Source organism: Myripristis murdjan, chromosome 13, assembly GCF_902150065.1.
Source record: "Myripristis murdjan chromosome 13, fMyrMur1.1, whole genome shotgun sequence".
Taxonomy (NCBI): Eukaryota; Metazoa; Chordata; class Actinopteri; order Holocentriformes; family Holocentridae; genus Myripristis; species Myripristis murdjan.
In genome coordinates this window covers 12,426,222-12,453,557 of record NC_043992.1, presented here as the reverse complement: position 1 = coordinate 12,453,557, position 27,336 = coordinate 12,426,222, and the positions used below count along the sequence as shown (strand labels likewise).

The window sequence follows — 27,336 nt, the reverse complement described above, 5'->3', positions numbered from 1 at the left end:
CACTGGCAGAAGAGGAGGTAAAGATCTACTCCTTGCCTCCTTATATTTCCTATCCAGATCCACTTTCAGGTGCTCCCAGAAGACTGTTTCACAATTCTTGCAAAAGATGCTGCAAGTGCTTCTCGGTCTCTCAGATCAGGCATTAAGTAATAGATATGAGAGGCTGCATGAGATGACTGTGTATCTGCTTACTTGGCTGGTAGTAGTCATAGATCTTGACCACCGCTGCCTTCAGGTTCCGCACTGGAAAATCCTGCACAAGCTCTAAGTTGTGGGTGATGGGTATTCTAGGCAACAGCTGTTGGCAAAAAAAAACAGATGACATGATCACTGACAGATCTGGAGGATATCACCTGATAATCATCACTGTGAGTTCCTCTTACCTCTTGGATGTAAACCAAGATGTGGTCTTTTTCTTGTTCAACACGATCTACCAGGAGAGCATGCTTGAGCTGCAAAGACATAAAATTCAGCTGAGGATCTACGAATGCTGAAGTAACACTGAGGAGAAAGTTGCTACTCCAATAACTCACCCTATTCAAAGACTCTGGGTCTGGGACAAATCCAGACAGTACTTTGATATCCAGGATCACCATGTTTGTTGTAGACTCTTTTCCTCTATATCTGTGGAAGAACCATAAAAGTGTGAGATTGTATGCAGCACTGCTTTACTTTCTCCTGCTGATTTAAATAAAACCCAACATAGCATGAAACATCAGTTGTAAATGACTTCCCCATGCATCACTAATCATTTAATACCAGCTACAAGAATAGCCATCTACAATAACTATAATCTAGAGTTCATGGTTGATTGTTACTTACAGGGACGTCAGTTTCAGATTAACTTTAGGTGCCAGACATGTGTTGCCGCAGTGTGCTTCTGGTTTAATCTTGATGCTGAAACTGGTGTCATTCGTAACAACTGGGATGTTGTAGTGAAGAGCCAACTAGGAAATAAATACATGAGGAGGATTTTAATAGTCATGAAATACATGGAAGTTGTACAGGTGACAATTTGCTGTGTTGGCATGTAAAGAGATTTCAATTTTAACGTGGTTACGCAGGTAACCTGTTTTGTGTGGCTACAGGTGAACAACCTAACTAGGTGGGAATGATCAGGTAAACGTGTACAGAGTTTGAGAAACCTGGCGAAGGTGCCTGGATTACTTCCAATATTAAACACATGACTGTAACATGGCAACACCTTTAGCTTTCACCATCTGTCTTTCACCATCTAAAGGTTACAAATATGGGTTTAATGTTAACCAATAACATGGTGATGAAATGTCCATAAAGGAATGATTCACCAAAAAATTTCAGCGATCCAAGCACAGACCTACAAACACACCACTAAAAAACACTTTCACCACTGTAGACCACCACTTACAGGCATGGTAAACTAAAATATGTAGTTTTTCCTTTAAAAAGTGTTTGATTGCCATAATTGGATTTCAACCCAGTTTCATCTGAAGTTCTGTGCAGAGAGAGGCCTATTGGTTGAATTCTCCAGCATCAAAACAGCAGGTTTGGTTTTGCTGGGGATTAAAAACTTCACACAAGTTCCTCATTTTAACCTGGAAGTTGAAACACGATGGTCGTCAATATCTCTTCAATGTGACTTAACCAATAGTCCAAATCCAATAAAGCAGGACATAAAACACATCAGCAATCGCTGCTGCCATGTCCACCGATTATCAATGACTTTGGCCTTGTCACTAACAAATACTGGTACTTGGAGGTTGTTGTTTTGCTTGTTTCTAAAATGTAGTTTCTTATTTGGGCTTTGTTAAATGTAATTTGACTTGGCTCCATATAACACACGCTCCAGCCAACCTTAAAATCCTTAGCAGAGATTTATGTGATGTTATTTAAATGCTTGATATTTTGTCCTGTTGCAGGATCTGTCCACTGCCCTTTTCTGTCACCCCTCCCCTTCCCCCAACACACACAGGTCAGTGAGTGGGACATTTTAAACCAAAATCACGCAATTAATGAATTTTTTTTTAGCTCTTCATTTTTAGTGGCCCAGAAAAGCTGACGAGCCACTCGTTACCTAGCAACCACACTCAGTGGTACACTGCACCCAGTCATACTGTGTATCCAAGAAGAGCAAAATTATGCTTTGTTGCTGATGTTTCTGGAATGGCAAAGTGGTAGTTGCCTGCAAGCACAGGCAGTGTTCATGTAAATGTAGCCAAATAAATCTTCAGAAGAACCAGATGAACCAACTGTGGAAGAACTGAGCTGCTCCACTGACCTGCACTGCCACACATGCAGTTCCCTTCACCTCAAACTGGTACTTTCCTGCCACATCCTTCAGCTGCTTCTCCTGGTAGAGAAGTTTGTTGGTCGGGTCCACTTCAAACGTCAGATGGCCAGAGGGAGACTGGGCTAACACTGAGCTTGAACCTTCTGGAGTGAACACCTGACTAGAGTAGAGAGCCAGAGCCTGAAGAGCCACCACTGTGTCCTACAACACACACATATACACACCATGTTGGACCTCAGCAATAGCAAAAGAAAAAGAAAATCAAATAAAAAATAACACTTATACTTTGTAAAGATGTAATATAATTATCTAGGTTGTTAATGTATGTTCATGCACTTTCTCATACTTCCCAATATAAAGAAATGCAGAGATTAAAAAATGGAGAGTCAAAAAATTAACCAAGTTGGCAAATTACATAAGATGAGAACATGAATGTAAAACTGTAAAAAGAAAACACAGTAGCAGACAGCAAAGAGAACAAAACAAGCAGCAGGAGACCTGGACAGAGGTGGGCACCACAGAAGCACAGGACGATCACCTTGAACTTGAAGTAAAACTCCAATGTGCAGCAGTTTGGGAGGTACCTGTGTAGAGGAGAAGCCTCCATAGGAGTTCTGCTGGTTGGCCAGCCACCTGACTACGGCAGAGGCAGAGCCCAGTTCTTCACGAGAAGTAGAGGATGCACTGAGTTTGGCCAGCAGCACATAGGCGCTGATCTCCACAGACAGAGAGTCAGATGTCTGTGTCTTTGTGGCCTTCTGAGTCCAGAAGATGAAACCCCCTGAAAACAGCCAGCCACAAACAGAAAAAGACACAGTTTAGGATACTTTGACAGAAATAAAACAGTATTTTACAACAGGTAGATATCTCACCTTGGCGTACAGCATCCTTGTCTAGCTGCTCCAGCAGGAGAGCACGAGTCTTCATGTCTCCAGCCAGGGTGAAGACGTAAGCCAGCAGAGCTCTAGTGTAGGTGTTGCTCAAACTACTGATGGACTCTTTGAGGCAAGTCAAGCTTCTATTCATCCTGTCATGCTGTGACAGACCAAACATGATTTCATAAACACTTCAAACAACCCTCTTTTGAAATGATCCTATATACTTCAATAGAACCGGTGAGAGTTGTCTGCTCTCTCAAGAAAAATCTGACAGTGTAGGAAGTTGAGGTATGTGGATTCAAAATTAGTATGCCAACAGAACCCAGCAAGAATTCACACAATGATAAAACAAGCAAAACTGGGCTGCCAATCATTCATGCAGTGCAAAAGTAATAAAAGATGCAAAAGAGGAAAATGTTCAGGTCAGTAGATCATCATCTACTGCACAAACCAAAAAGCATTGTATAACTGTTTTATCATCTTTACATTTGGTGTAATGTTTCGCATCTGATGGCTTCTCTCCAAATCTGTTTGATGAATTGACATAAAGTTTGGTGATTTGGCAATTTTGGTAACCCTGTGACCTTTCCTCTAGTGCCACCAGCAGGCAATTTATTTATTTTGACTTTTTGGGCCCAATCTTGCGCCATACTCCCTAAACCCGTTATTTGGGGATTTAGCATTGCGCAAGAGGCGTTCCCCCGCAAAAGTTGCTATCTTGCGCACCTCCCGTTATCTGTAAAACACCTGCTCTACCCGTTGTATTATGCATAGGCGTGTTTTGGGCATTACGCCAGTTAAACCAATCATTGTGCCAGGTGCCATTGCCTTTAAGGGCAGGCTGCATTATCCTAAATCCTAAATCCTAAACCCGCGATGGAGAGAGGGAGGTAGATTTTCTCAGGGGTTCTACTGAGGCTAAAGCAAGTTGGCTTTATATATATATATATATATATATATATATATATATATATATACATACACTACTCACAAAAAGTTAGGGATATTCGGCTTTCGGGTGAAATTTCAGGATGAACCTAAAATGCATTATAACCTTTACAAGCGAACTTAATGTGACCTTCTGTAAACTTTTGAATCCACATGTCCAACTGTTCAATGTTTCAGTACTTTTTGCACAAGTTGCTGTTCTCTAACAAGGAGTTTAACGGCAAAATTCACATCAGGTGTTTGATGCTCCAGCTCATCGAGGTCGTATCATTAGGGAACGGCTGCTGGAGACTGGGGTACCTCAAATGGAGTGGCCTGCACTTTCTCAGACCTGAATCCCGTGTCGCCGTGTAGAGGCTCGGAGCACTGTACCCCAGAACCTCAATGTCCTGAGGGCCGCCCTTCAAGAAGAGTGGGATGCCATGCCTCAGCAGACAATAACGCGACTTGTGAACAGCATGAGATGTCGTCAAGCTGTAATTGATGCTCAAGGGCACATGACAAGTTATTGACACTGACATTTTTTGTTGTGGTATATCCACCACTGTTGTTGGCTTTTGTTTCAACAAATTGTTTGAGATGAGGAAATCACCAATGTATGCTTCTACTTAAATGCCCTACTTTCATGATATAATATCACTGTAGCATGACCTTTTTATATATTCCATAAATTTCACCCAAAAGCCAAATATCCCTAACTTTTTGTGAGTAGTGTATATATATATATATATACATATTATATTATATCATATTATATTATATTATAGGCGAGTTAATTTGGGAGGTGGAGCCACATGTGTCCAAGTGGACGTGTCACAAGGTTGTACTGATTGAGTAAAATCCCCGGGTCACACCACACACACACACACACACACACACACACACACACACACACACACACACACACACACACACACACAAGAGGCAGAGGTGGAACTATGTGTAAACTAATTTATTGACAAGGTAGATTGGGCAAATTAAATATTAAAAATAAAAATATAGCAACAGCTGCTGGCTTATGATAAAACAATAAAACACACTGGCGTAAGTGTCCAAGTTAAAACAGTCTTTCCTCTAAACAGTCTATATAAGTAATATACTCAGTCAATTCCGGCGGTGTCCCGGTATCAGTCCGACCGTGTGCGTGGCGAGGCTCCGTCGGGGCGCGCATTGGAGCCGCCTGGGCGCACTCTTGTAAAAGCCCAAATGGGATAGCGGGTGGTCCTGAGCACCCGCTGTCCGCTTTCCCTAAAGTGTGTGCACAAGATAGCAAATGTAGGGATAGCGCATAAAACACACCCACGGACACGCCTCCAGGCGCAAATAACGGAGTCGGCATAATGTATAGCAGGTAGCGTGGGCGCAAGATACCGTTTAGGGATAGTGGAAGCTCCTAAATGCACAATTCACGGGTAGTAGGTAGTGGCAACGGGTAGCGGGTGGCAAAAAGATAGGGCCCCTAATATCTCAAAAACTACTTCCATGAAATGCTAACATTCATGTTGGCTAGATGATGAACAAGTAAGAATTTTCCTCTCTCTAAAGAAAAATCTCACAATGTAGGAAGTTGTCTGAGGTGTGTGGGCTCAAAATTCATATGCCAAAAGAAAACAAGAAGAACTCGCACACTGATAAAACAGGCAAATCTGGGCTGCCAATCATTCATACAGTGTAAAAGTGCCAAAGTACCAAAGAAGAAAATATTTTGGTCGTGTTGTGTTTTGCATCTGGTCGCTTCTCTGAGATTTCTTAATTTATGCTTTGATGGAAAGTGGCGGCCTATAGTCACTGTGCTGCTCGGCCTGTCGACAAGCAGTTAGGTCCATATCGACAAATCTATTTGGTGGATTGACATAAAGTTTGGTGATTTAGCAGTTTTGGTAACTCCATGAACCTTTCCTCTAGCACCACCAGCAGGCTTTTTTTTTTTTTTTTTTTTTTTTTTTTTTTTTTACTGCTAAGGTCTCAAAAACTACTTTAACATTGCCATGACATTTGGTCAGTCATGTTGGCTAGATGAAGAGACTTATCAGTTCTTATGACTCTACGACCTTTCCGCTAGACTAGCGCCACCAACAGGCCAAAATATGGTGGTAGTAGCTGCGGTTGTAACAGCTGAAATTTTATGACAAGATTTCCTTTTGGTTAAACAATGTGACTTGGTGATTTTGGTGATCGCATAACCTTCTATCTAGTGTCACCAGCAGGCCCAGCGGAACAAATAACATGCCTGCTCATCAGAGTTTGTGAATTCATATTGGTTTCTGTATACCTTAACAGAAAAGTCCTTTCAGTTGTGCAAGTGGGTGGGAAAACAGCATAAGATAGTTGTACTCACAGACACTGACATATTGGCCTCCAACAAAGCAGCAGTGACATAAGCACTGAGAGTCACTTCATCATTCACTCCACCCTGTAGAGAAAAAACATGTTTGCACTGCAATGACCTTTTTATCTCCAGAGTGGAATTATGGACAGCTGGTAGTGAGCCCCATTTGTGACAGGAAGAAACTGGGGTTGTTGGTGCCTCATGCATACAAAGTTATTGGGGAGCCTCCTCCCCCGTACCTTCATCCTGTTGTTAAAGAGTTTTCCTAACTGTTGGAAACAGCCATTGGCTTGCTGTTTACCCTCTAACCAAGTCTTGGAGTGATCAATTACTTCTGGGTCAATATAGACAAAAGTCTTTGCCTTGACAAAAGATTTCAGCACAAAAGCGGTCAACCTGAGGATAGGCAACACAATAGTTAAAACATTCACTTACAACAAACAACAACAAACAAATTTATGTTCAGTTTTAGTGTTTTGTGACAACAGGTTGTATTTTGAATGCACAGTATGTTAACTCTCACCATGTGTTCCCTGATCCTGATCCAAATGTGCTGTAAGCACCATCCTGATGCTTGTAGTTCAGCTGCCTCTGGTAACCTGCATGAAGTTGAAAACATGATTATCTTGAAATTATAATCAAGAGGTACATTCAGTGAAACTGCCAAATTCAAATGGTTAGAACTCCAGAGACCGCAGATGGCCTTGAGCTCGCTGCAGAGGCTGTCAGCGAAGCTGCTACTCTGCTCTCCTATGTTTTTAGGGGTGTTCCGTTCATAGATATCCATCAACATGGACATTTACACAGTTTTACCCAGACCACGTGACTTCCTGGAGTCCTGTGATAGCAGCCATTTTGCTGACACCCACACAGTGCTCTTAAGGGCTCTTGACCTCCACATCAATGCAATGGATATCCAGGTGCAAAGCACCATCTCTCCATAACACATGATTCATAAAACTGTAGTAACATACAGAACTCCCATTTTAGATTCTGTCGTAACTTGAACTGCTAATTCTAATGTCAAAAAATGACAGAGCAACGTACTACCAGTCACATTAGAAAGTGATGCAGTTACTCATCCTCAAGGCATCCTTTTCTGTTAGCTTTGTCTGAGGGTATTTTGGGGAGTTTTTTTCTTGCCCACTATGAGAATCAAGTCTGGGGGTATCCTGTTTTGTTCTGTCAACTTGTGGGCCTTGTGAGACTAGACAGTGATTTGGGGCTCTATATAAATGTAAATTTGAAATTAAAACATAATAAGAGGAGTAGTGTTGGGCTTGTTAGCATAACTCACAAATTACCACAACGTACCCTAAAGCCACGGTTCTCGAAGTGGGGTCCGTGGCGCATAGCCAGGGGGTCCGCGAAAAAAATTCATGGAAATATTTTATATAATTTTTTTTATTATTATTAATTTTTTTAAACTTGTGTGTGTGTGTGTGTGTGTGTGTGTGTGTGTATGTATGTTGGGGTGGGGTGGGGGAGTGGGGGGTAGGGGGTGGGGTTTAAACTGTGAAATTAACACTGTGTTAGTTTTTAAATGTCTCCCATAATTGATTTAGGGATTTTACTTATGTGATTACACATCAGGCAATCTGGTATGACACCTCACAGGCACTCGCACGGCTTCACAAATAATAGCAACAACAAACACTCAAGTCTGTCAGTGTCTAGTCAATTCTTATGGTACACAAAGGGTTAACAGTCGGTCTCTGCTAGAAGTCCCGCCTCTAACCTAATATCGCTCATCGATTGGCTCTGCCATTTCTTGCTAACGTGTGATTGGCCGTCCCTGCTGTCACTCCATGTGGTTGTAAAAAAGCGCTGGAGGACGTGCACGTGCACAGCGGAGTTTGTTTGGCTGGTTGGCCAGCAGCTACGCACACGGACTGATTTCTTCACTGTTTATTTTGTCAGGTGGCAGTTAGAACAATAGTTCAGCATGCTTCTTTGACATGAGAGCTTTTATCAGGCACATTGGCCTGTTGTCTCTAGGGAAGCAGGAATTATCCATTTTTACTAACCGTGATTTAAAATGTCAAGCTTATAGAACTGTAGAGCCTCAACAACAGAGATTTTTTTCAAATGAGAGCCAGGCAATGGACACTAATCTGTTTATATTATTTAGTGTCAAACATTTATCATATTTTATTTTATTTATGTTTCTGTACGATGTTGTTGATGTACAGTATGATGCACAGATGCACTAAAGACGAGAACATGCCTGCTTGTCTTTCTTTAGTTGCCTTTAACTTACAACATTACAGAATTATTAAATACTTGTAGTCAGTAGAGATATTCAGATATAGACATTGTTTGCTTGTTTATTTGGTCAGCTCTACATGATGTGAAATTGCAGTCATAAATGCCAAAAACATCAACTTTCAGGGGCGCCGCCTTGGAGTGATTTTATGTCCCCACCAATGTCAAAATCAAACCTACGCCTTTGGATGAGGCTATGTGCTAATGCTGCTAATCAACTAGCTAAGAGTACAAATGTGGTTTTAAGTATTATGCTTATCTGTGTTGCGAGTGTCAGGGGGTCCCCGAAAAACTTTGACCCCTCCAGGGGGTCCCTGGGCCAAAACAGTTTGAGAACCCCTGCCCTAAAGAGCTGAATAAAATATTTTAAAAGTGTTCAGTTAACAGAAACTACAATAAAATTACCCCAAAGTGCTTTAACAGTAACCCAAAAGTACCCCAAAGGCCTCAAACAGTTGCCCAAAACTACTAAAAAGTACTTAAACAGTTAGAACAAAGGCACCACAAAGCCCCCAAAAGTGCTCCAACAGTTACAGCCCATGTATATTTTCATTAGAGTTTGATGTGATCCTCACTGACAAAAGTCTATTCATTCTTGCAGCTTAGTGTTTCTTATCTTATCAATAAACGTACATATAAAGGTACAAGATGGGCTTTTACATCTTTGGCGTGTATGTAATGTGAAAAGCAACATTCACCTCTGTTACCAGCTACTTGCTTACATTATAGCCACAGTCACACATTTCATATTATCTCTGTCTCTTATGCTACATACTTGTTAGCGTATAAATACGTGTGCAATACCTGTGGAAAATGTGATGAACAATGAAAAGAGGGATGTAACCTAAAGTTAAATTCATATATTTCATTTCATTATTTCGGGTATTTTTAGGTACTTTAGAGTGCAAATGGGTAACTGATCATTTTTGGGTACTTGGCCACATCATCCTAATTTACTGCCTACTTTATTCTTTTGCAGTTTATTGCGGATCTGCCTGCCTGTTACCTTGACCCTTTGTCTGAGTCCTTCTTGAGTATTTGACAGGTGCAGTAAGAAAGCACCCAAATGATGATGGTGAATGCACATAACCACTGTACATGAGGCCAGAAGTATGAAAATGTGAAAATGCTACAGCAACTCTATGAAAATGTTTACCAAAGTAAAATATTTTAATTCAGGGGGTTGTGTAATGTCAGTTCTGCATTGCACTCTCAGAGTAACAGACACTCACCGCTGGTTAGGAAGCCAGTTGCCTTTTCCTTGATGGCTTTGGTCATTTGATTTGTGTTCGTCAGGTATTCGAGGATGTAAATATTGGGGGCCAGGAGTGCCATGTTCTGCTCCCCACATCCGTATGGCATCCTCAGCAGCCCATCCAGGTTATTGAGGGCCCGGCCCAAGATGTCACCTGCAGAAAAACACTGACTCTTTAGATATGGAGGATTAAAACCCACAGGAAAACGTTAACATGATGTTATTGGAATCAAAAGATTGGCTTGATGAATATGATTTGTTTTGTTGATCCATCTAAATTTGGTAATACTTCATTTAAAATATATAAATTTGATAAACAAAACAATTCTCACCAAGGATATATTTTTATTTTTCATGTAAAATATCCTAGACTACAACTGACAAAATATAACAAAATGTCTTTGATGGCTTACTCTTTCTTGTTTTTGTTAAACCTGGACAGGGGTCTCCCATCACTTGCCCTGACATTAACAGTGCCGTGGGTGTTTCTTGTGCTGATGTAGGCTTGTGTTACACTGAGGGGGTGAGTTTTGTATTCCTTTGGTTGGAGACTGCAGATTGGCCCACTTGTACAGCTACACTATATGTCTGGAAGATTTGTCTCCCTCTTGTGGCAGGGAAATGAATGACTCAAAAAAAACTACTACTCACATGCAAAAAGAAAAAGGAGGGAAAACTACAGCAAGTCATGGCATCGTAGGATGAGGTTATTAGCCACATGATAATTTTAATCCCGCATGGCCAATAGAAACTGTCAAGTGTGGTTGATGTAAAACCAGCGGTGGAGGAAGTATTCAGATCTTTTACTTTAGTAAATGTAGCAATACCACAGTGTGAAAATACTTTGTTACAAATGAAAGTTCTGCATTCAAAATCTCACTTAAAATACAAAAGTGTTAAAATCAAAATATGCTGAAAGTAGCAAAAGTAAAAGTAATGATAATGCAGAATAGCCCATTTCAAGACCATATATATCAGATTACGAGACTTTAATTATTGATACATTAATTTTCATCACTTTTATGATGCAGGTGATAACGATGGACCTAACTGTAATTACTTTATATACTGCTGGGTAGTTTAACCTGTAAAAATAACTAATAATGTATTAGTTGGTTTATAATTTGTATTAATCTAACATCTGCAAAGTAACTAGTTGCTAAAGCTGTCAAATAAATATAGTGGTATTTAAAGTACAATATTTCCCTCTGAAATGTAGCGGAGTGGCATATAGAGTAGTATAAACTGGAAATACTCAAGTGAAGTACAAGTACCTCAAAATTATACTTAAGAGCAGAACTTAAGTAAGCTTACTAACATTCAAGCGTAAAACACATTACTAAAGGTCAAATGTGCACCACCATGAGAATATCCCCACAAACACCAGCTTTGCTAATGTGGACAAATATTTAAAAGGTGGGAGTTTTATTCCTGGGTCACAGGTTTAATCATCATTGCATGAACTCATTTAGCATTATATTAAATGTACTCAACATTTACCTTTAAGATTCAGCATGTCACATTCTGTTACCATATGTACAAGTCTAATAATAAAACAAGCAGCGTTGGACGGGCCCTCGCCCCCCCTCCGTGCACGTCGGGGACGGCGCGCGTGTCGAAGCGCAGACAATTCGTCCGTTTGTGCCAGTTTTAAGGGTATTTTTCGGTGCTTTTATTGTGAAAGAGTTTTGGGCTTTTATTTTGAAAGGCCGCGGAAGTCCTAGTGTGTGACCGACAGGACTACTGGCAGCTGCTGCATGATCACACCAAAATGCAGGCACACACACTCACTCACTCACTCACTCACTCACACAAACACACACACACACACACACACACACACACACACACATACACACGTGCACACACACACACACACACACACACACACACACACACACACACACACACACACACACACACACACACACACACACACACACACACACACGACGCCAACAAAAAACCCACTGGTAGTACATTCGCTGCTGGTGCCCCTCTGGCCAATAGCAGCGCCCCTCCAGCAGATGGCGCCCTTAGCATGTCCTAGTGTGTGACTGACTTGAGTACTGGCAGCTGTGGCATGATCACACCAAAATGCAGGCAGACAGAGAAATCCTCATTCAATCTAATGGAGAAATCCAGAAAACCCACCCCTTTTTGAGGGGTCACAGCTCGGTCACCGTTTAAGTGACCGACTTGATTCAAAGTTTAAACGAGGCACGAGACTCGGATCTATAAATCTCCCATTTACATGATTTTGCTATCTTTTACAGTTTTTGAGTTATGGCAGTTTTAGTTTGAGAGTGTTTTCTGCTCCCTCTGAGCTCTTACAATGGGTGTGTATTGCGCATTCCTGAGGCAGCTAGAGTGAGTCACATGTCCAGGCAGAGTGCAGAGCAGAGCACACCAGAGTCAAAAATGTTTGAAAACTCTTCACAGCTCCCACAAACTTGGTCCAATCCACATCAAAACTACATATTTTTGTAGGAATTTTCGTCCTCTTTCCATCTGCATAGTTTTCAAAGCCGTCAGACTTTTACTTTAGACTCCAGGGGCTTAATTAGTGCCAAGTGTCAGCTTCGTCACACCAAACTCCATGGGAAAAAATGAGGTTTTGGCTCTGGCCCCTCCGACTTTGAGGGCTTATAAAATCCAAACGAATCGAGTAATGACGGAGTGTTTAGCAACTTTTGTTCAGCACTGTGTCCTCTGTCATCTGTTAAATTTTCAAGCCGCTGACATTTACGCCCTGGGAGGAGAAAGATTTAGTTCAAAGCGGAATTTTGTGCGTGAATGTGAACATTCCAACGCAAATTGCAGACTTCCTGTTGGTTTTAGGTGGGGGGTGTCAGCACGTGAATTGTAGGGCTTGATGAGACCTACATTTCGGCGTTGGTTTGGTGTTTCTATCACATTCCTGTGGGCCGCAGGGGCTGCCTTTGTGTGCCTAGGTGGCGCTACCGAGGCCATTTTTGCACCTTGGGGGTCTGTTTGTCCATTTTATCAAATTTTTCGCCAGACCTGGCCTGCGTGCCGAATTTGGTGAGTTTTGGAGCATGTTTAGGGGGTCAAATTAAGGGTTATTTAGACGTAATAATAATAATTAAAGCTGCAAGCAGCGTTGGACGGGCCCTCGCCCCCCCCCCCGTGCATGTCGGGGACGGCGCGCGTGTCGAAACGTAGACAATTCGTCAGTTTGTGCCATTTTTAAGGGTATGTTTCGGTGCTTTTATTTTGAAAGAGTTTTGGGCTTTTATTTTGAAAGGCCGCGGAAGTCCTAGTGTGTGACCGACAGGACTACTGGCAGCTGCTGCATGATCACACCAAAATGCAGGCACACACACTCACTCACTCACTCACTCACTCACTCACTCACACAAACACACACACACACGCACGTGCACACACACACACGTGCGCACACACACACGCACGTGCACACACACACACACACACACACACACACACACACACACACACACACACACACACACACACGACGCCAACTAAAACCCACTGGTAGTACATTCGCTGCTGGTGCCCCTCTGGCCACTAGCAGCGCCCCTCCAGCAGATGGCGCCCTTAGCATGTCCTAGTGTGTGCTTGACATCAGTACTGGCAGCTGTGGCATGATCACACCAAAATGCAGGCAGACAGAGAAATCCTCATTCAATCCAATGGAGAAATCCAGAAAACCCACCCCTGTTTGAGGTGTCACAGCTCGGTCACCGTTTAAGTGACAGACTTGATTAAAAGTTTAAACGAGGCACGAGACTTGGATCTATAAATCTCCCAATTTCATGATTTTGCTATCTTTTACTGTTTTTGAGTTATGGCAGTTTTAGTTTGAGAGTGTTTTCTGCTCCCTCTGAGCTCTTACAATGGGTGTGTATTGCGCATTCCTGAGGCAGCTAGAGTGAGTCACATGTCCAGGCAGAGTGCAGAGCAGAGCACACCAGAGTCAAAAATGTTTGAAAACTCTTCACAGCTCCCACAAACTTGGTCCAATCCACATCAAAACTACATATTTTTGTAGGAATTTTTGTCCTCTTTCCATCTGCATAGTTTTTAAAGCTGTCAGACTTTTACTTTAGACTCCAGGGGCTTAATTAGTGCCAAGTGTCAGCCTTGTCACACCAAACTCCATGGGAAAAAATGAGGTTTTGGCTCTGGCCACTCCGACTTTGAGGGCTTATAAAATCCAAACGAATCGAGTAATGACGGAGTGTTTAGCAACTTTTGTTCAGCACTGTGTCCTCTGTCATCTGTTAAATTTTCAAGCCGCTGACATTTACGGCCTGGGAGGAGATAGATTTTGTTCAAAGCGGAATTTTGGGCGAGAACTTGATGTTCAAACGCAAATTGCGGACTTCCTGTTGGTTTTAGAGGGGGGGTGTCAGCGCGTGAATTGTAGGGCTTGATGAGACCTACATTTCGGCAGTGGTTTGGTCTTTCTATCACATTCCTGTGGGCCACAGCGGCTGCCTTTGTGTGCCAAGGTGGCGCTACCGAGCCCATTTTTGCACTTAGGGGGTCTGATTGTCCATTTTATCAAATTTTTCGCCAGACCTGGCCTGCGTGCCGAATTTGGTGAGTTTTGGAGCATGTTTAGGGGGTCAAATTAAGGGTTATTTAGACGTAATAATAATAAAAAGAAAAAAGTACAACATTTTCAAAATGAAAACACTTCAAAGGTGATCTTTAGATCTCGAGGGTCATCTTTTATTCTTTATTTTTGATTTACTTATTCTTTATTTTTGATTTACTTAATCTTGTACTCGACTGTGGATACTGCTGAAAACTGTGAATTTCCTTCAGGATGAATAAAGTATCTATCTATCTATCTTAAAAGCTTTAAGTTATTTTCATTATCATTTCTTCAAACCCAACTGAGTGAGCTGCAGGGTTAGATCACATTTACACATTTCCAGTACAAGTCCTTAAGAATAAATCAGATGTCCCTTTGAAAGATTCAGAAGGAAATTACAGAAAGCTATCAACATCAGGAAGGGTAACATGTTACTGAGGGAATACTAGTTATAGATTAGAAGTTTCTGTTTGTCACCTCTTACTTCTTAATAAAGTCAATGTTGTATAATTTCCTCATGTTTACAAATTATGTCTTCATCCATGTCATTAATATACTGTGTTTATCAATTAAAATTTATACATACAGCCCTTCACGTAGTTATAAAATACTGTGTAACAGTAAAGCAGGACTACTATTACTACTTACTACCGAATTACTACCAACGGTTGTTTTTCCACACCATATAGAAACCACCTTCATTTATAAAATATCACAGACAACATTTTGTACTTAACAATATATAATTTATTTTTCAATCCAATTTTGTTGAAAATTTGTCAGTTATTGAAAATGAATGTAATCATCAAAACACCACATGTAATGTCTCTGTCCCACGATCCCACTTGGTACAAGGCCACATCACCATCACTTGGGGTTAGGGAGGTTGGGGACGCTGCACCACAGTAGCATCTTCAATCAGGAAGCTCCCCTCAGAGGAAACAAAGACAACATTTTGAGGCAAACATGTTTTTTATTGTTTTTTTAATTTTAATTTTTTTTTTTTTTTTAAATTAACTGTCCTGTTTTGGCAGCTAAGGCGTACAGAATGGGGAGTCTGTGCCTTGTTGTGTCACAACAGATTTGCTCTGAGTTCATGCACGCCAGACAGAACACTTCAGTATTGGAAGTGAATGTCTTGCATACAGACAGTACACATGAAGGTGACATGAACTCAAACATGCAGAACTATATACATTTAAACTTTAAACAGATACACATTTAATCATTGGATAGATATACATTTAATCTTTGAACATAGACCAACAGCTAACACGTGGCAAACAGAGACTAACACGTCCATACTTCCTAGCACCTGTGACACACACCACACCACAACTAAACCTTCTCTAATTCCACCTGAAGCACACAATTTGCTTACTCTAAAATCTCAAGATCATCAATTCCATATAATAAATACATTATCTAAAATCGCAATAATAAATACAATATAAATACTACAAATAAATACAATAAATAATCTAAAAACCCAATAATAAATACAATATAAATACTATAAATAAGTACAATAAATAACAAACTATACAATTACAGTGGGACAGGCTCTACACTAAAAAGACAACATTCATAGTGGTAGCCAATGTACACACCATGAACAAGACACCACACTACAAGTCAGTTTCCTCTTTCCACACATAAACCTGACCTATGCCAACACACAAACACAACAACACTAACATTTGCACCGGGACACTGCAATGTAGCTCCGTTTGACTCATCAAACAATGAATTTGCACCGGTCGTGTGAATTCATTGTTTGCCTCCTTTGCCAAACACAACAACCTAATCCTCATCTAAAACCAAGTCTGACTCGAAGAGGCCCTCTACCTCCTCCAAGTCAACAACTCACCCCTGATCATCTTTAACAGTAAAACTACACAAAACACCTTCATGATCACTAAAATACGTGGGCATGACTGCACATTCGACATTATACCGTGTTGTTTTAACATAAACATGATCAATTAGTGTCCCCTTCTCTGTAGTCTCTTGTGTGACATGCTGACTAAAACCTTTTTCACCCATAAATTTGGAAATTGATGATGTTTTTAAAATGTTCTCATTGAAATCCCCCATTATTACAATTGTGTTACTGATTGGATGTAACCAATCAAGTAACCTCCCCAGATTTTGTTTGAATAAAGAATTTGGATAACATGGTGGACGATATATTACTGCCAACAGTATGTTGAATTTGTTACACAGGCACACCAAACACTCCAGATTCAAATCGGGTACCTGCAGAATGTTACAGTCCAAATTGCCTACACCATACAAACCAACTCCACCATGTTCTAGGTTCTTTAGCTCTAACAATTTGGGGTTACTGCTGCTGTAACACAAGCCTCGAGGACGGTTGTTGAAAGTGTAACCTTCAATTTGGACACCGTCTAATGAAGACTGTGCAGTGAGCCACGTTTCTGTCACAGCAATACAGGTAAGCTGCAAATGCTGCGTGCAAGACACCAAATCTACCAAGTGGCGACTTAAATTTTGAACGTTCATTAAATACACAGAGAAACTGTGTGTATTTAATGAAGGCTTTGGCTGTTCAATCAAAAATGGAGGCATGCTATCCAAGGCCTCCTTTATGGCGTCCTTGCAGTAAATTACCTTCTCTGTAAAATCCCTGATGATCAGTCCAGACAAGGCCCTAACACGACTCAGCGCTACATATGCCTGCCCCGGTGCAAACACCCTCTTCAAGGACACTACCGCCTCGTCCACAGTGAGTCCTTGCACTTTGTGAACAGTGCAAGCCCACGCTAACCTCAGAGGAAACTGACGACGCACACCGCCGCGTTTAGTGGCTCTTTCCGTCTCTGGATCAATGGCAGTAGACTGCAGGCATTCTACTGCTGCATGTGCACGTTTTTTTCTCCTATCTGAACCAATATTCTCATCATCAAATCTAACATACACGGTGAGAGGAAACGTGGAATCCTCTCCAAAAACTAACTGAGTAACTGTGCCACATGCTCCATTGACCAGGCCGTCCGCAACATCCACGTTCTTACACAACATCACTCGCGCATTCCTCGCTAAACACAGAGTCTCCGGTAAAGACGTGTCCGCCGCAACGCCGTGATGCCCGGGCATCCGTTCCAAATTCCCTGTTGTCCTGTTATTTACGAAGTCTTGCGCTTCAACGGTGACATAATCAGGACAACAGTCAAACAGATAATTTAGGTTGTGCTCACTTACTTGCCTATTTGTCGCAAAGATATGCAAGGCTGAGCTCACCTCGCCGGTCTCGCGCATCTTCAGCATTTCAACATCGCTATCTAACATTGGGGTGGCCCTGGAACGCACTCTTAGCCTATTAAGCAACTCAGCAAAAACACTATCCTTCTGCCTAACTATCTTTTTCAGCTCCACGATGCTGAAATTGCACCACAGGTCCACACCAACAGGACTACTATACAGAGGCTTCCCTTTAACAGGAGGCAACTGATAGAAGTCCCCGACAGCTATCACACTAACATTACCGAACGGGGAAAAGTCGCCTGTCTGCTTCACCTGCCTCAACCTACCATGCACATAAGCCAACACGTTGTGATCAACCATACTGATTTCATCTATGATTAAAATTTGGACCTGACTCAATTTAGCTCGCAAAGAGTTTAGTTTATCTTCACCCAGAGGAGTGTAAGGTAAACTAGCCTGTTTGCCAATACTCAATGTGTGATGAATTGTTGCTGCATTCAAATTGTATGCAGCTATGCCAGTAGGAGCAGTTAACAAAACACAGATATCGTCTGGTTGATCACAAAGTGTTGACAGCAGCCTCCCTGCCTCATACTCAATAGCCCTAATCAAATGACTTTTCCCCGTTCCTGCGCCACCTGTGACAAATACACGCAGAGGCTCTGGGTTTTTACCCATCACCTTCTGCAAACACCACTGTCTCACTTTATAAAAAACAGCCAGCTGTGTCTCATTCAGAGACCTAATAAGCGCCAAACCGTCACTTCTAGACAACGTGGACCTGTTTCTCTCTACCTGCGCTACCTGTCTGCCACCAACAATCAAATCTGGAACATTCTCCATTGCTTCAACTAACTGTTCCTCAGCTATCTCAGCTTCCCGCTGCTGCCTCTGCTCCTCTAAACCTTCTAGGCGTTCCGCTTCCTGTTCAGGACAAAGCTCACCCCAAACATCTTCATCTACCCCGTTGTTCTGCGCAGCTATCTCCTGAGCTAACTCAAGGTGAGGACAATTGACCTCAAACCTGGCCCTATTCTCGCCGACGACATCGCGAACCGAATGCACAGACCCGTCGCTAAACGTCACCTGGCCATCGTTATAGAACTGCTCAAACAGCTCAAAGCCTGCAGGTTTGAGGTCTGAGTCAGTTCTATAAGGAAGAAACAACTGCAGCAGGCTCTGAAAATGTGCCTCTTCCTGTCTATCCAAACTGAAACGCATGTACCGCACCACTGCAAACTGAGTGCGTGTTCTCCTCAGAATGAATCCCAAATCATTGTTCAATTGAATTCTGTCCTTAGACTTTTCATTTTTGCTGAGAACACGATACTCAGATGCAAAGGTGGCCATACACATGTTTGCAAACACATCGCTGTTAGGCCTATTCTTATACCTATCCACTATGCCTGTCATCCACATCTCATCCTCCCCAAGATCACGGGAGGCCGCCTTCTGCCTCAAAACACTAAGGGGCAAACTCATCCTAACTATCTTGCTCCCTGTCGGCACAAACACAACCTTCCTGGAACACTCCCTAAGGTGCATGTTCGTTAGCCTGTACACCGCCTCCTGCGCACAAACATCTCTGTTGTGTAAATATACACTGCCCAGCTTCCGCAGGGCTTCTTTAGCAGAGAGATTCCCTTGTGTTTTGGCTTCTTTTTGGGCATTAGTCAATAATAGGCCAATTTCTCTCTCTGCTTTCGTAATATACGATAGTATGTATATTACTACTGCGTAGGCGTCGGTGACAAAGCTAATGTCCATGTTAGCGTTCCAGCACTTCAACAACTGCTTACTATACTGATTGACCCAAACCTCGTTCACCCCTCTCCTATACACAACCTTATGCCTCTTCTCTAAACGCCTATAAGCCAACTCGAAGATTTCCTGATTTATTCCTAAAGCACAAAACAAGTCCTCTACACTGACAGGAGGCACATCACTGTCCACAGCCAGCTTAACAGCTGTTAGAATAGCCTGCGCAACGTTTTCTGGCATCTTATCTCTATCCTCAAAACACTTACAGACTGGCCTGTTTTCTGAACCAGGTTCGGTCTCCGCTGTCTTTTTCTTATCGCACTTGCATTCTAATATTCTACAAATGAATGTCCGCGCAGAAACAGGTTTTGGGAAATTGAAACGACATGTCGTTTTGTGTTTTCTACACGACTTTGAATGTCGTTTGGAATGTGTTTGAACAGATGACACCGTGTCCAATAGTGTGTCATCATCTGAGGGTAGCTCACATGTAACGTAACGGTCAATAAATTTTACCACCTCCTCATCTGTGTTTCTATCAATTTGGGGAGCACCCTCGATCCAAAACAAACAGTGTACATGTGGTGAGCCTCTTTGTTGATATTCTACCCTATAAAAGTAATCGATTATTTTGCCGATTGGTTGACAGGGAGACATGAGAACCTCTTTCAGAAAACAATGCCACCTGTAGTCAAACATCCTCGCCGCGGTGACCGGATTACGACGCAGCAACTCGCACCTGTCAGCCCACTCCAAATCCTCTACCGTCTGCGATCTGCCTTCCTGTTTCAGGATGCTGGTCAGGAGATTCTGCCAGCGCATATCCGCAGACGAAAACGAACAAAACCACGTCGGAATACCCAATTGACGCACGCAAGCCATCACGTCCTTCTGGACAGACTGCCAAAAGGCCGGAGTTCCTCTAATGGGTTTAAGAAACCTAAACCCGTCATCACACGCCAACAACTGCTTCAAGGCGTCCGCATCCGTTAACATGTCCTCAGTAATGCGTTGAGGCCTCTGACCTCCTTTGCCCTTACGCAAAGCGATGGAAACACTGGACACAACCCTGTCCAACTCTGACATGTACTGCGCAAAAAATATGTACTCGACGTTCCGCGCAAAACGACCGTCGGCATGCATAATCCGGTTATTAAGATAACGCGACAACGTCAAGTGATGAGACCGTCCGTCATGGAAGGTCTTATCACCCGCAGGGAACAACACAGGGAAACACTTTGCCTCATTCGTGTGGTCAGAAAGCATTCTTACCGGACTATTCCCTTCTGCAGGCGCAATGTTCAAAATATCCTTAAAATACTGATCTAAAGCTTCCTGACCAATATCAACAGGCATAAGACAAGTGTCCTGAAACATGCAGTGCTGTTGTCTGTCATGTAACAGTTCATCCTGTCCTATGTCTGCTGATTCCTGTACATCACCAATTTCACCCTGACCTCTGTCCTGACCTGACCTAACCTCAACTGCCTCATCCTCACTGCCTGACTCGGCCTCTTCCTTCTCCCTATCTTCCTGCCTAACAAACTCATTAATCCACTCCTCATTAAAGTCTATATCCCTATAATGCACATTTGTCCTCTTCAAATATTCTAGCGCCTGTCTTACACGCAATGTATCAACAAACTGGTACTCGTAATAGCCTTTATACGTGAGTTTCCGCTTCAGCTTAACCTGAAGCAGAGACCCTTCCATACTTGATCGCGGCAACACATTCGTCGTCTGAACAATGTCGGCTGGAACACATGTCACTGGTCCATGTACTCCATTCTGCCCCCCTTTAGGCAGTGCCAACATTTTCATAAACGGAATATGCAAAGCTATCAAATGCTGCTCTAAACTATTCAGACATCCCAGTTCAGATGGAATGGGATCCAGCTCCAAGTTGTTAACCCAGCATTCAGCCGGCATCTCACCTGTGCTAAGCTTACCATGACACGTGAAACAAATCCACAGCTGACCACGCGATGACACCAATGAACACGGCACAACACACTCCTCATTACAGATATGCAAATAATGCTCGCCTATACACCTATCTGCAATAGCAGCTGTCGCTGAACTTCGCCTGTAAGCTTCCCTTGCACAACTCACTACTTGATATCTAAAAAACAACCTATGACAAACACAGCATACAAAATCTGGTCCATCTCTGACCTTTGCCAAAAACTGATCCATAACAAAGCTAAAATCTTCTGACTTCTCCACCTTCTGCTTCCTGTTTAACCTGACACCAGAAATAACTTTCTGCTTATACTGTAAACTATCATGATACTTACTCTTAATCCTACTCTTACTCCTTTCTATAACTTTCTCCCTGTGCTCAATACTGTCCCTATATTTGCCCAAACTCCTGGCCTTTACTCTCTCCCTATGCTCAATACTGTCCCTATATTTGCCCACACTCTTGGCCTGAACTCTCTCCCTATGCTCAATGCTTTCTCTATATTTACTAATACTCATCTGTTTAACCCTCTCTCTGTGGGGCAAATTCTTACAATACTTTTCTACACTCAACAACTTAGCCTTCTCCCTGAACACCACATTTTCCTTATATATCTTCCTAATCCTTAACTTTTGTTTCTCCCTAAGTGACATATTCAACTTGTCCTGCGTCGTCTGTTTCCGCCTCAGATACTTGGACAGAGACTTTCTACCTGACACTACCTCACTAGCAGCCTCCACAACCTTGTCACTATCCTCTATCCCTTGAACAGAACATACTACATCACTACTACACTCAAGTGCTGTGTTGTCAGTATCTGTAACATCCATCATTCTAGACCTAATGCTGTAACCCGACACTTCACTAACTTTACAATACCTGTAACAACTCTGCAGTCCAGGCTTACACACACAAACCACATTCTCAAAATGCCGTCCCATTATATTCTCTATGTAAATACACTCTGTCGACAAAGGCTGACCACTACAGCTATACCTTAACCAACGTCCATCATGGAACGTAAACACACTAACACCTAACCAATCCGCTGTCGCCTGAATCTCCACCTCTGTGGCCCAACTGCCGACACGTGTCATCCTGGACTGCTCAATGTACTCTAACACAGAGGAGTACTCACTCCTCAAAAGACTCTGATATCTGTCTGCATTCCTCTGTAACTCTTTACACACAGCTAACCTAATCCTGCGATGGTGCTTCTGTGAGCCACTCACAGCCTGAGAGATGGCTCTGAAGAAGCAGTTACCATCAGCCACAATCCTATCTTTGCTACATGGAACACCTAACAACCCCACCTCTGTGGATACCGGACTACCAACCTTCATACAGTCAACGTTAAACTTACTACACAAAGCACAGCAAACATCTACACCGAGGGGATGGAAGAACAGCTCTTCGCTTCTCACCTCGTTAACAAACTCTACGTCAAAATTGACCTCACTAGCATCGAAGCTCTTGAATTTCTTCGACATACAAGTGTCGGAAGAAATGACACGCTTTCTGCCATCGGTCACTGTTGGTTCTGCCACTGAACCGCTGCTCACCTTGTTGGAGAAAGACAACACAGAAATGCCAGACAGTGCCGGACTTGCGGCAATGCTGACACCACACTCAGACACACAACTGCCTGCAGACACCTCACTTTTTCTCCCAGCCTCAGTGACCACACTAGACTCTGGTGCTGGAGCAGCGCTCATCCCAGTGATGAGACTCTCCACAGACACACCAGACCGTGTTGGACTTGCACCCGTGCTGACCGTGACACCACACAGCTCAAAGAGCTTCTCCCTTGAACGGAGAATGTCAGCCAAATGACAGATGTAGTGGTGCAGGTCGTCGAGACAGGCAAAATGCAGAACCACGCTTGTACCATTGTGGTGTAACAAGCCAGTGTTACTGCGTGAGTGACTGTCGACCACAGCGAACCGTCCATCCTCACGCACGATGGCAGTGGTGTTTCCACACAGTGTCAAAAGACATGTGCTGTATTGACTGAAGATTCTCTCCAGTCCATTACGCAAGCTGATGAACACACCGAAATCGATGTATTCACCTTCGGTTACGCCTACTTCGCCTAACACCGTGTCACCAAAACTGAACCTAAACATGTCTCCGTCTAATTCCAACTGTTGTGGCAAATCTGGCACAGACAGCAGATTAGACACATGGCTGAAGATGTTGAGGTCACGCAAACTGGTGTACAACTCATCACCTTCAACCAACGCGCGATCCAGATCCAGCCTGTCCCACAAGAACGCGCTCCTCACTGTGTGTTTGGCTAAGCTGACCAAAGCTATAGCCATACACTGGACTCCTCCATACACAAATCGCGCATCGCCCTGATGAAACGATCCGCGCACAACTTTTGCTAGCCTAATCCTGCTGCTATCTCTGCTAGCCTCTGTTACCACAGCATTAGCGTTAGACTCAAACTGAACATCACGAACACAAACAGAAGGAACAAAAACAGCCTTAGCTTTGCTGATCTTCTGTCGCTCCTCCAGGACGGCAGGGCCTGCTGCGGCGACCTCCTCCCGACCGACGACCACCCCCGGCACCGCGCTGGCAGACTCCTGGGCTGTCGCCTCCACCTGACACAAAAATGAACAACAACGTTTTATTACATAAGAAAACAGGAGAACCATTTCCCTGCTACCTCTCAAAATGATAACTCACATATTATATTTAAACAATGACAAACCTGCTGCACTGCTGGTCTGGGCCCGGAGGCGGACACGGTGACACGGGCAGGTGAAGGTGTTGCCAGCACCTAAAATTGGAAGGGGGTGACAAGACTCATTTCAATAATGCAATCATTCATTTGGTTTCTACACGTGGTATCAAAATATATGAAAAAAAAATCCACATAGTTCACATACTAAACATAATACCAACCTGCCGCTTTCCTCCTCTGCGCCTTGTGGCAACACCTCTTGGTGAACGCCTCACACGGGAAGTCTAAAAGAAGGAAAGTAAACCTTGTTAAATGCCGTCTTCAATTAAATTTTATCCAGGACGGACAGACATGCAATGTATGTTGTAAGGACAGAAAACAAAAACAACAAAAGATCTACATGTTTAACATGAAAGAAAAAAATGTAAAAACAGTTGGCAGATGAGGAATCAGGATGCCGAGGGGAGCCAGATGTAGTGGAGCAGCCTGGGACCTGAGCCACATAACCACCAGCACCAGGATGACCTGGCTCAATATAAGACAGAGCACGCACTCGGAAAAACTCACATCAACAATTCACACACACTCACACAGGGAATCATTAGTTATCTGAAGAACAAGACTGATCATTAAGTAGCTCAGAGAAAACAATAATGTCATCGGCAGGTGAGGGTGCTTCATTGATATAATTTTCAGGCAGTTTACCTGGCTAGCTGGCAGAAGGGCAGTGTCGTCGTCGTCGTCTGAAGAAGGAGAAACCGTCTCCATGGCCTCCAACATGTCGCCGCTGAACCAAACGGGGTTGGACGGGATGACAGACTCTTGCACCGGAGATGCTCGAGCCTTAAAAAAACAACACAAAAAAAATGAGTCACTTTTTTTTTAAATAAAAAAAATTAATAGATAAAACCAGAAAAGATGCACAAATGCCAGAAAATGACTCAGAGAAACACATTACCTTGCCCTCCTGTCCGACCACGGTCCACTCCAGTGGGTCGCGGTGACGGGGCGCGGGGTGGTGTCCTGTCACGACCAGCACGGGGGAGACCCTGGCACGAGGCGAAGTCCGGGGGGGCACCAAAGGCGGAGGAGGAGGAGGAGGAGCCAGCTGGCGGACAGCGGCGTCCCACAGGACCTGGACCAGGATCGGCGTTCCATCGCTGTCGCTGAGGTGCACCTGGAAAACAGTCAAACGCAGAACACATTGCAGTCAACTTGTGTATCGAAAATGGCAACCTTCAACTCCTCCATATGTCATGTCATGACAACAAAGTATGCTGTACTTACACTGTCACGGCTCCACAGCTCCAAACGATCCAGAGGGAGGTGCTCTGCCACAGACACGTACGGGAGACCTGCCACAAAAGTGAGAAACATCATACATTCCTGTAATAATTAAACTCATGTAAAACATATGAGGTTAATTTCACGATACATCGGTTATCAATCAATCAATCAATCAATCAATCATACTTTATTTGTCCCCAGGGGGGAAATTTGATATAATCGTGCAGATGACCAAAACTAAGACCTACCCATGCGTGCTGCGACACGGCGGAACTCCTGGCGGAACAGCTCCTGCAAGCCAGGCTCGATGTTCAGGCGTGGGGGGAAATCCAGCACAAACACCTACACACACGCACACACAAAAAACATTTAGAATCACATTTATGTTTCTAAAATAAGCACACGAGAAAACACACGCTTACACAGCCTCTAGCTGTGACAGCACAGGACAAAACAATTACTGCCAGCAGCAACTGCAAATTAAACACACCTTCGCCCAGCGGCTGCAGACTGTAGCCAGGAGAGCACCGAAGTCCAGCGACGCCTCTCCGATGGTCCTGCTGGCCGTGAGGTTGTTGCTGGGGGCCATCACGCAGACCACGTCCGGGGTCCACGGGAGAGCGGCGTGCGACACCTCCGTCCTCAGCTCTGCTGCATGCGCACCTGGAACAGAGAGAAAAGCAAAGGAGACAGGTCCCTCTGGCATGGCGACGATCCCATCCACCATGGGCCGCAGGTGGGAGGCTCCCACGACGAACACCATCTGCAACGACAGAGACACGGCTTTAGAACACAGACACCAACTGTGACTTCTTACAACCAGCACTGTGTTTCTGAAAAGGGAAGACTAATACCTTCTGGTCCGGCTGCTGAGCTGGAGTGACCAACTTGAAGCTCCGCTGGGTCAGCTCCGAAGTCGGCCATCTCCGCACACGATGGCGGTAACCGGTACCGCGCCCTGTGTGGTTGACAACAAAGTTAAGGATGATGACATAAAATTCATACATCTTTTCATTACATTTAAACTGCGTCAGTTAAACATTAAAAAAAAACAAACAGTTTGATACTTACGAGCAACGAACTCGGGGACAGGCGGCTGGGGGGTCCACGGCTGCGGCTGCGCCATCCTCCGCTTCTGGGCCTGGGCACGCCGGTGGGACTTGGCACGGGGCATCTAAGAATGAAAAACAAAACAAGTTTTTTCAAAGTTCCCAAAGAAACGTTAAAAATTCAAGTGAATCTGGGCCAATCATACACAAACAATGCTTTCCCAGAGAAGGTCAGCCTTCAAATACACAAATGTTTCAACTTACCTTGGCAGTGGGAAACCAACAAATTGTCTGTGTGTGTGTGTGTGTGTGTGTGTGTGTGTGTGTGTGTGCTTGTGTGTACAAGGAGTAAAAATATGTGTGTGGATTAACAATTACTAATGTGTTTTTTAAGTGGAATAAATGTATCTGTGTAAATTTGGTCTGGATCAGAGGATCACAGATGTAGGTGCAGGAAGCTCGCTGGTAAACCGCAGGTCACTCGCTCTTGACAGAAGCCAAAGCAGGAGAACACCAGATCTCACAGCCAACAGATATGAATCTGTAAATTAAATGATACATATTGCTTGATTTATAAACATTGTCTAATAGAAAAAAAAAACATGTTTAAGTGAAGAACCTTACTCAAAACATTCTGAACACACTTAACTATAGCTCATTTTTAGGCTTTAATTTTAAATCAAGTCTTTCTCTCTACAACATGGTTCAGACACAAACTAGCATCCATATTATTGTGTTCAAGTAATAGAAAGAAAATGGCCAACACCACAACTGTGCTGCTCAAAACAGAGACACATCTTAACAAAGAAAAACCTTTTCCT

General features: G+C 43.2%; 1 protein-coding gene across 1 annotated transcript in view; it reads right to left on the bottom strand.

Annotated features, from left to right (window-relative positions):
• The window catches only part of LOC115370019 (alpha-2-macroglobulin-P-like), a 53,272-nt gene that overhangs the window by 4,166 nt on the left and 21,770 nt on the right, over positions 1-27,336 (bottom strand). Inside the window, exons 24-34 of the mRNA XM_030066797.1 lie at positions 9,922-10,098; positions 6,948-7,023; positions 6,664-6,820; positions 6,434-6,508; positions 3,142-3,304; positions 2,854-3,050; positions 2,258-2,470; positions 823-947; positions 534-624; positions 384-452; positions 193-298 (exon numbers count right to left, since the gene is read on the bottom strand). Of these exons, the coding sequence (XP_029922657.1) occupies positions 193-298; positions 384-452; positions 534-624; positions 823-947; positions 2,258-2,470; positions 2,854-3,050; positions 3,142-3,304; positions 6,434-6,508; positions 6,664-6,820; positions 6,948-7,023; positions 9,922-10,098 (1,449 nt within the window). The remainder of the gene's footprint in view (positions 1-192; positions 299-383; positions 453-533; positions 625-822; positions 948-2,257; positions 2,471-2,853; positions 3,051-3,141; positions 3,305-6,433; positions 6,509-6,663; positions 6,821-6,947; positions 7,024-9,921; positions 10,099-27,336) is intronic.